Source organism: Octopus bimaculoides, chromosome 20 (assembly GCF_001194135.2).
Source record: "Octopus bimaculoides isolate UCB-OBI-ISO-001 chromosome 20, ASM119413v2, whole genome shotgun sequence".
Taxonomy (NCBI): domain Eukaryota; kingdom Metazoa; phylum Mollusca; class Cephalopoda; order Octopoda; family Octopodidae; genus Octopus; species Octopus bimaculoides.
In genome coordinates this window covers 21,305,819-21,316,197 of record NC_069000.1, presented here as the reverse complement: position 1 = coordinate 21,316,197, position 10,379 = coordinate 21,305,819, and the positions used below count along the sequence as shown (strand labels likewise).

Here is a 10,379-nt window from a genome sequence, read left to right as displayed (position 1 = left end):
TGTAGAAACCATGCCAAGGAAGATACTGGTGTGCATGATGCTGTCCTTTGGCTCATCAGACTCTGTCGACCATTCAACCCATGCCAACATGGAAGTCAGAGATTAAATGATGTTGATGATGTGTTTGCATATATATATATATATGTGTGTGTGTGTGTGTGTGTGTGTGTGTGTGTGTGTGTATGCACTTAAGAGACTAATGTGTGTATCATCTTCTAGTATCCAGCCTCCATGTTGTAATGGGTTAGGCAAAGGAGATGTACACACACACATATATATGTATATGTGTGTGTTGTGCGTGTGTGTGTGTATAAAACCTGTTTATGAATGTTTCAGCTTTGTTTCAAGCACCAGTTGCTCATCAGTAAACACTGTGCTGTATCAATGTTTAATTCTTGTACAGTGCTGCTGCAATAACTTTACTTGGTGAATAACATTGTGTTTGCTTATTGTTCCAGTGACACGTAGTGAAGTTTGTGATGGAATATTGCTTTGCAATTGTTATAGATGTATTTTTCAGAGTAATGTGAAATCAAGAATGGATTAGGTTCTGTCTACTCCAGTTATATATTGTAAATATATATATATAAACAAGTTTCAGTTATAGAATGTAAAACAGTTTCAATTATGTTATGTAAAATGTGTAAACATCATCTCAGCCAACTCTGATGAAAATGGAATAGACACATGTGTATGTGTCTGTTGCACTGGAAATCTTTGGATGTTTCCAAGTATACAAAGAAAATTTGGATGCTAGCTTCCTGAATATTGATTTGTTTGATGCTTGTGATAGCCATCTACATTCTTCCACATGTTCGCCAAGTTAATGGGCTGATGTCTAGATTTCCTCTTTAGTGTCAGGTAAGTGGTCCACAAAGAGCTACCACTTCTCACATGAAAGACTGAGTCTGTAATGGAAAGGCAACTGTCTCTAGTGCAGTTCTTCTTTTTGTCACAAAGATCCACGTTGGTCAATTATATATCATTTTCTTAAGTGAAGTGCTCTTAGATGTTTAAAAGTGTCTGACAAGCAGTGAAATATTGTCAGTATTCTAATAGTTTATATTAGTTTGTTTCCTTTTGGTGTATTTACCAAAAGGAAACAAACTTAAATTCACAAAAGAATAACAGAAAGCCTTTCCTTATTCAAAACATCCGTGTTCTCTGGAATTATTTCTACTCCAGTGTTTTCCTCCAGCTGTCATCCGGCAGCTGTTCAAGTGGGGGTCATGAACCATCTCAGTGTCACTAGCCTTGGAGAAACTGTAAAGGTGACAAGTTCTGGCTCTTCCTCAGATCAAACAATTAAAAAAAATCTGTCAAATAGTTGTGATATCAAAGTATGTAGTTGATAGGTTGAGGATAATGAGTTTTGATGTTGTTATAAATGTTTTGTTGTGATTGAGTTTCTCTGAAAATAAGTGCCACTCTCATGTCATTGTTGAAAATATATCAATAAGTAGGAATGATGGAAATTCTTACACCATATTATTTGAAAATTTCATGTCAGGGAAGTAAAGTGGTTGGCATTAAGAACATCCAACCATAGAAAGCATGCCAAAGTAGATGGAGTATGCTGCAGCACCTCCAACTTGGAAGATCCTTTCAAACCATCCAGTCTATGCTGCGAGTGTAGAATCCAGACCTCAGATGAAATAGAAATAGGGAACTTTTTTCTAATAAAAATATGAATAAAAAGAAGAAATATTGATTAATTCTAATGAATTGCAGGTGAACTATAGAAATGGAACAAGGTCAGAGAACTACATCATTTCATTCCATCCTCATGACACAGAAACCACAATGCTATATCACTATATCAGTGATTTAAACAAGAGACAAAAAAGTAAATAAAATAAAATAAGTCGATAAAGACAGACATAAAATTGTAAATTCAATTTAAGGTATTTTTAAAAAAAATTTTGACATCTTCACTCCACTTAAAAAAAGCCAACAAACCTTAACAAAATGTCAAATTAATTTCACAATATCAGAAATGCTTAAACTTTCTAGTTTTAGTTATTCACCTTCAAAATACAAACATGAACACAGTAGAATAGAATAGAAAAAAAGTGATAAAGTGTGAAATTCTTTTAGGAAATTTACTTTCAAAATAATGTTTATAAGATTACTCCTAATTCATGATTATCTGAGAGCTTCTGAGAGCTTATTTTTTTCTAATTAACTGTGTTGTGGTTCTTGTCCTTGAAGGTTATATCAAAATATGTAGCTCCAAATATTCGGCAGAAGAAGAGACACACCATCATACTGGTATGCATATAAGTAACAAAAAAAAACAAAAAAAAAAACGAAAAGAATGAAAGAAGCACAAGTGACAAACACCAATTCTCTGATTCAAGCTCCCTGTCCCAGGACCCTCTCTTTACCACCACTTTGTGCATTTATAAGCACACACACACACACACATACATATGGATATAATATGTAGACATAGGCATGGCTGTGTGGTTAAAAAGTTTGTTTCCCAACCACATGGCTTTGAGTTCAGTGCCACAACATAGCACCTTGGGCAAGTGTCTTCTACTATAACTCTGGGCCTTGTCAGTAGATTTGGTAGATGAAAGCAGAAAGAGGTCTGTTGTGTGTGTTTGTGTGTGTGTGTGTGTGTGTGTGTGTGTGTGTGGTCAATATATATTTATATGTATATACATAGGGGTTGGACAAAATAATGGAAACACCTTAAAATTTCAAACAAATTGATTTTAATATGGGGTAGGACCACCTTTGGCAGTAATTACAGCTTGACTTCTATGAGGTATGGACTCGTACAAAGTTTGATTTGTTTCCAAAGGAATTTTTGTCCATACTTCAGCTAAAACAGTTCTTGTAGTGATGATGGTGGAGGATATTGACTCCTTACTTGTTTTTCTAAAATGCACCATAAATGTTCAATAATATTGAGATCTGTGGACTGTGGTGGCCAGATAAGATGTTCAGCTTCACTAGAATGTTCCTCGTGCCATTCAGTAACAACTTTAGCTGTGTAAATTGGTACATTATCATCCTGAAAGATTGCATTTCCCTCCGGAAACAGTTCCACACCCATAGGATGAATTTGATCAGATGAATTGCTTAAATAGTCTTGACTATTAATTCTGCCATGAAGGAAAACCATTGGGCCAGCGAATTTCCAAGATATAGCCCCACCACAGATCATCACAGATCCTCCTCCATGTTTAAAGTTGGAAGAAGGCAGTCTGGGTCAAATGTATTCTCGGCCAGCGGTCAGAAATAAGGTAAAGGATGACTCGTCCGAGAAAATAACATTCTTCCACTACTCTAGGAACCAATTCTGAAGGTTTTTACTCCACTCTAAATGCTTTGCAATGTTTGTTTTTGAAAGTAGTGGTTTTCTGATTGCAGCCCTCACATGAAATCTGGCTTTGTGCAGCTCCCGGCCAACAGTCTTTATGGAAACTGGGTTCTTGAGGTGGTCATTAAGCTCTGCAGTAATTTTGAGAGCTGTACTTTTGTGATCCTTTCTAACAATTCGCATAAGAGTCCGACGGTCCCTATCTGAAAATTTTGGTTTTCTTCTGGAGTTTTGTTTCGACGAGGAGGTTTTTTCCTATCTCTCAAAGGCTGTCATTACTTTCAAGACAGCACTTCTTGAAACACCAAACATTTCGGCTGTTTTCATTACGCTAGTGCTTACCATGTGAGTACCAACAATTTGACCTTTTTTAAAGTCTGATAGATCTGTAATTTTAATTACCTTTTTCTGATGATATCTGAAAAGAAACAGCAATTTTAGCAAAAGGTATTAAGCAATATTAATAATAAATCAAAAAACATAAAAATAAACAAGCTTTTGACGGTTTTATAGATATTTCAAAATTATGATGCTATGATGCTAGGTGTTTCCATTATTTTGTCCAACCCCTGTATATATATGTATATATATATATATGTATGTATGTATGTGTATCAATGTGTGTGTGTGTGAATATATGTATCTATATACATACATATATATATATATATATGTATCTATATACATGCATATATATATATATATATATGTATCTATATACATACATATATATATATATATATATATATATATACAAGAATAAGGGCAGGGAATCGTCAATTAATATATATATATATATGTATCTATATCATTGTTATCATCAATATGTATTTATATGTATATATGTGTATATGTGTGTGTATATATATATATATATATATAATACACACACACACACACATTTAGTATTGACTGTCAGAAGAAAGAGTACTGTGTTTTAGTTGAATCTGTCTTTTGCTAGTTTGAATTTTGCCAATGGGCACACAGGGTCTTCAAGCAAGTTATAACTTTGTTCAGACAAAACTCAGAGTAGCAACCAATGCACACACAAACAGATATATACGTATATGTGAGGTTTACTGTGTATGATCCAGTCATCATTCAATCTAGTGAACCTCATGTCTGCTGTATGTCTGTCTGTCTATCTATCTATCTATCTATCTATCTATCTATCTATCTATCTATCTATCTATCCATCCATCTGTCCATCCATCCATTCATACATATATCCAATTTAGACATTTCATACAAAAATGGTTTTAATATTGTATGTCTTAATACTTGGCTGTACATTTTATGCACAAATACACACCAGCTAATTATCAATTATGTAATAAATATAATATCCTTGTATCATTTATGAAATACCAGATCAGTTTAGTTATAAATAATTGATTAGCTAAAATAGATATAGGTTATTAGATTCAGGCAGTGTTTCCTTTCTCTCTCTCTCTTTTTTTTTGCTTCTTTGTAATGATGCTCAGATTTGAAGTGTTTCATTTATTTAATCACTTTTCTACATTGTAATCTAATATTAATCTGTTGGTTAAGTCTGAGATTACTAAAGCCGGTTCTATGTAACATTACTTAAACGGTGCAGCTACAGAAACTAATGGAACTGTACATGTGGTGCTCTGAGAAAAATGTTTCTCTCAAAGATGACTTCTTCTTCTTCTTCTTCTTCTTCTTCTTCTTCTTCTTCTTCTTCTTCTTCTTCTTCTTCTTCTTCTTCTTCTTCTTCTTCTTCTTCTTCTTCTTCTTCTTCTTCTTCTTCTTCTTCTTCTTCTTCTTCTTCTTCTTCTTCTTCTTCTTCTTCTTCTTCTTCTTCTTCTTCTTCTTCTTCTTCTTCTTCTTGAAGTTTTAGCTGAAACAAAATAAAATCAAAACAAATTTACAAAAAAACAAAAGCTAAAAACAGTCATAGAAATCAAAAGATTGGTTAACTTAACTATACCAGGGCAGGTTTCACCAATGCATTTTATTGAAGTGTTTCGTAGTAGGGAAGAACATTAGAAGAAAAGAAAGGAATTAAGTTAAACGCTTACTTAGTTTAGTCGACTTCTTTGAATGCATCATTGTATCTGAGATTTAATTCAGTAAGAAGATTGAACCATTAAATTAGGGATACAGAAAGAAAGAAAAGGAAACACATCCTGATTGCATTGAATTTTAATGATTAGGTGTTTAATGTTAGATCTTTTAGCTGTAGTAAGAAAGAGAGAGAGAGAGAGGGAGATCTGAAGTAGTTTTGGTTCTTCTATCACACAGTTGCTGAGAAATAATAACTGTTTACAGATCTCCAATGAGTCAATCGTTGATTCACCATATTTCAGATTGAGAAGTGAATGTCTGTAATTTGGTGTAGAACAAATATCACAAGGAACTTTATTAAAAAAAAACACGTTTTTTATTTGTCTTTCTATTTTTCAAAATTATTTGCATCCTTCACTAATAAATATGGACAAGAGATTCACACACACACACACACACACATATGAATGTAACGAGTCTCATAATTAGCATCTACAAAATTCCACTCACAGTATATTAACGAACCTGTTGCTATGGTGAAATATAGCTGCCCAAGTTGCTGTGTATGGGATCAAACCCAGAACCAGACGTAGACTTCTTAATTAAGTGCAGCCATGCTTTCACTTAGTTGCTATCATGTTTGATAATCAGCAGCAGCAATAGTAGGGATTGTCCTTGAGCTACATGTTCATAGGTCTTTGTCAATGAATCTGGAGTGTTGACTGGTTCAATTTCTCGAAATAGTCACTAACAAGCAATGTCATATTGTGTCTCTATTGATCTCTCTTTGATGAAAGACATTCAGTTTTACCAAAATTACTTCAATGTATTTCTATTCCTGAATGGCATACAATTCAAAGCGATATGTTTTTGTTCATCACTGTAAATTTTATTGCAATGATGTCCAAAAGTGGCTTGCATCCTATAATGGTTAGTTGTTAATAAGGAAATAGATGGAATTGACATATAATTGGTAATTGTTATATTTTTCCACCAGTTTATGACATTTTACTCTATTTGTCATCATTATGAAACATTTGCTTTTCCATACTTTCATAGTTTGGACTGATCCTCTTTAGCAGAGTATCTTCTCATTTGTGATCTCTTATCATCTCCTTCATTAAGTTTAGCCTAAGATCAGCATTCATCACTTCTTCCTATGTGTTCTTTTATCTTCTTTTCCTGCTAGTTCCTTCTTCTTGGATAACTTTGCACTTCTTTACCTAAAACCATCAAATGTCCATACTAGTGCAGTCTTCTCTGTTGCATACTACACCAACATTTAGGAGTTCCCATGAATATTCAGTCTTAAACTTTTCTGTGATGGTCTGTAGGACTATGGAGAATAGCAGAAGATTGAGGATTGATTGAACCTTGATGGACTCCTACCTTTGTACTAGATTCATCATTGAAATCATTGTTGGTTCTCATCTTCTTTATTGCATCTTTTCACATAGCTTGTTATTCCTTCACAAACCATTAGTTTACACCTAGTTTCATTAGTGACCACCAAATTGCTGAAAATGGTCCCCTATCAAATGCCTTCTGTAACAAATACCAGAAATAGTGCTTTACTCTAGTTTGTCACTTCACTAGGAACATTGCATTCATGGTCTCTATGCCAGGCATGAAACCAAACTGCATCTCATCTTGATTTAGTCTGTTACTATAATTCTCTCCATGACCTTCTTAACCTGGTCCAATAGTTTCATTTTGCTATAATTTTCTCTTTCTTAAGCATCTCCTTTGCCTTTGTGCCAATTTAAATATTCCTATGCCAGCCACTGGGTATGATACCTTCCTGTATTACTTGATTAATTATCTGGGTAGCAATCATGTATCCTTTTTCGCCATTGCTGGTCCCACTGTAGGATCAGGATGAGGTAGCCTTACTTTATCCCATGCATTCTCCAAGTTCAACAGCCTCTTAATATAGCACTTTCATACCATTTTTTGGTCTTCTACAGTGATGGCTAGTATGCCTTTTTTTTTTCCTGCCTCACCATTAGTCAAGTATGCCTGTCACATAACTTTCCTTCTAGCTACTTGGTAATGCTCTCAAATACTACATTCCTTCCAGATTTTCTAAGCCTATCTCTTAGCCTTTACTCCCCTATCAACCATATTATACCACCACATCACTTTCAGTTTGAGTGGGACTTTGTCCCAGTTACATGTCTGATTTGTAGTCTTAAGTGGATTATTTCATAGGAATTCCCACTTGTCTATGCTACAGGTTATCTAAATCTTTCTCCTTACAGTCATATCTTTTATCTTTCACCTGTTTCACTCACTGGCTTGCAGCCACGCTGGGGCACCACCTTCAAGAGCTTAGTTGAACAAATCAATCCCAATAATTATTTTTTCAGCATGGTTCATATTCTATCAGTCTGTTTTGTTGAACTATCAGATTACAAGGAAGTAAATAAACCAATACCAACTGCCAAGCAGTGGTGGTGGACAAAATACACACACACACACACATGACAATCTCTTTCAGTTTCCATCTACCAAATCCACTCATAAGGCTATGGTTGACTAAAGACTAGAGTACAAGACAATTGTCCAAGATGCCACTGAACTTAGAGCCATGTGGTTGGGAAGCAATCTTATCACCATGCAGCTATAGCTGCACCCATGCTTCAATTTAGAATTTCCATAAAACTGTGCCCAACAGTGGGATCTTTTTAAGTGCCTCACAGAAGTCCAAGACCCTTGCACTCTCCTCATTTCTTGTACCATATCTGTAACCTCCATGTATGTCACAGAAGCTATCATCATGTTGACCAGTATATCTTTTGATAGTATTTACCATAATAATGAAGTTGTTGTCAGTCATCGTTTAGGTAATCTGCAGAAAGCTTTCCTAGAAACAGTCTTTTTGTTCTTCTGTCAGTCTTGCTTGTGGAGCATATGCAGAGAACAGAATATAATTTGTCTTTAACTTTTGTTTCATTTCAATGAATTTAATATTTTGATATTTTTATTACAAATAACTATGCAGCAGCAGTAGAAATAGTATTAGTAGTGATGGTAGTGCTAGCTGTACTAATGTAGAAAAGAGAAACTACTAAGCTTGCTTTCTTTGTACTACCATAACTAGAAAAATAGTTTTGTGTCTTACACATTTTATTGCCTATTTTCCATAACATGCTGTAGCATGTAATTTGTTTGACATGCTAGAAATAGTAGTCATTACTGCCATCACTACAAGTAGTAGTAGTGGTGCTGGTCGTTGTAATATAGTTGTTGTTTAACCCCAGGTCAGTTACTACCACCGAGATCTGCACTCGTGGTCGGCTTCACCTGGGCTCATTGAGAAGGCATATTTATGATCCAAACCATTATGGCTGTAATGGCTCATTTTTTTTTTACTTCCAAGGTATTTTGTACCCTGAACTACATCATGCAATATATTCTTCCCTTTTATTTAGAGGGTGTGATTTGAGGGAAATTTGGCTGCTATTTTTAGAAGGTCAAATGACCCATATTGCAGCATGTTTTGGAAGATAGGCAATCAAATGTGTGAGACTTGGTTATGGTGGCATTGAGATTGAAATTTTAATTGTTTCTCTTTTCTTCCTGTTTGTCTTTTTACTGTTTACCTTGCACTTTGTCTCTACCTCATCCTTCTTCTTATAACTTGCCATGTATGAGATATAAGGTACACTTGGTCCTTCAAGATAAAAGGTAGCCCTCAAGTCATCAAAGAGGTATACTGATATACTCTATTCTTTGACAACTCTGTTCCAGTCTGAGTTACTCTTCCTTTTCCACTTCTTGTTTAGATTTATATTTAACCCTTTAGTGTTTAAACCGGCTGTGTCCGGCTCAAATATTCTACACATTTTACGCTCAAACTGGCCAGAGCCAGCATCTCACACCTATCCTGCAATGTCATTCTAAAAATAAACAATTACATCTTTCCTATCTTGAAGCTACAAAATAATATCAGGTAAATCTTTTTAAATGTGAATAAATAAGGATTACTTTTGACAAATTAATCTGAACGCTAAAGGGTTGATATAGCTCCTCATTTTTCTCCAGCTGTGTTTCTATGTGGTCTTTCTGTCTATAGTTGTAGCTGGTTTCCTTGTTTAATCCTAAGTCATTTCTAAGTGAAAGAAACTTATAATCAAGCACATTTAAGCTATGGCCATCATGTCTTTTTAGGAGATAAAAAGACTTCATTATCTAAAACATTTTTTCCTTATTTCAAATGAAGATGGAGTGTGATTTGAGGAAGAGTTGGTTGATGTCACAGGTTTGATCATTTGACTTGTTCTTTCTCTTGTTGTTTTTCGAATTGTTCCTCTTCCTCTCCACCACTCTGCTCGCTATCATTGTTAATGCAGATTAAAATGAATATTTAAAGTAACTTAATGAGAAAATGCAGAAACAGCACCATCCCAAACAAATACATTGAAAGATGTTAGACATTATAAACACCAGTTAGAGGCAGTGCCAATGTGAAAGGGTGCAACATTTCTTTTTGTTTATGTTGCCTATTAAGAGAAACTAGAATTGTCTTTACCCTTGTAATGTCACTGACACCATTTTGAGACAGAATAAACAATTGGCTTGCAGATGAGATTTCAAACATATATATATAACTTGCCAGATGACTGTATTACCATTTTTATAGAACAAACTGCCTTTCTCCATTCCTCATTTTAGGTACTATAAATTATTTCTTTAGGCACTCCATAATCTAATTAGTTATAACATAGTTGCCTAACAAGTGATGTATATATAGTTCAGATTCTGCCAGTGGTGGTGTTACTCTCTTTGTTCTGTCCCAAATTTGTTGTGTTTATATTTGTCTAATACCATTTACATTAGGAATCTTATCAGTTAATTTTTTAGAAAGCTACATAAGAAATGCTAAAAAACTTTCTTTGGAATAACTAGACACAATATGAAACAATCCAATAATGGTATTAGGGTCAGTTGACACATAATGCTTGTTATATCCTACTTCATATTTTAGTGTGTATATATATACATATATATA

General features: G+C 34.4%; 1 protein-coding gene across 8 annotated transcripts in view; it reads left to right on the top strand.

Annotated features, from left to right (window-relative positions):
- The window catches only part of LOC106874804 (AMP deaminase 2), a 206,183-nt gene that overhangs the window by 149,306 nt on the left and 46,498 nt on the right, over positions 1 to 10,379 (top strand). For 6 of the 8 annotated variants that reach the window (XM_014922688.2, XM_014922663.2, XM_052975080.1 and 3 more), the window contains one exon: positions 2,212 to 2,271. The exons of the other annotated variants lie outside the window; for them this stretch is intronic. In XM_014922688.2, coding sequence (XP_014778174.1) covers positions 2,212 to 2,271 — 60 coding nt within the window. The remainder of the gene's footprint in view (positions 1 to 2,211; positions 2,272 to 10,379) is intronic. 8 annotated transcript variants of the gene reach the window in all.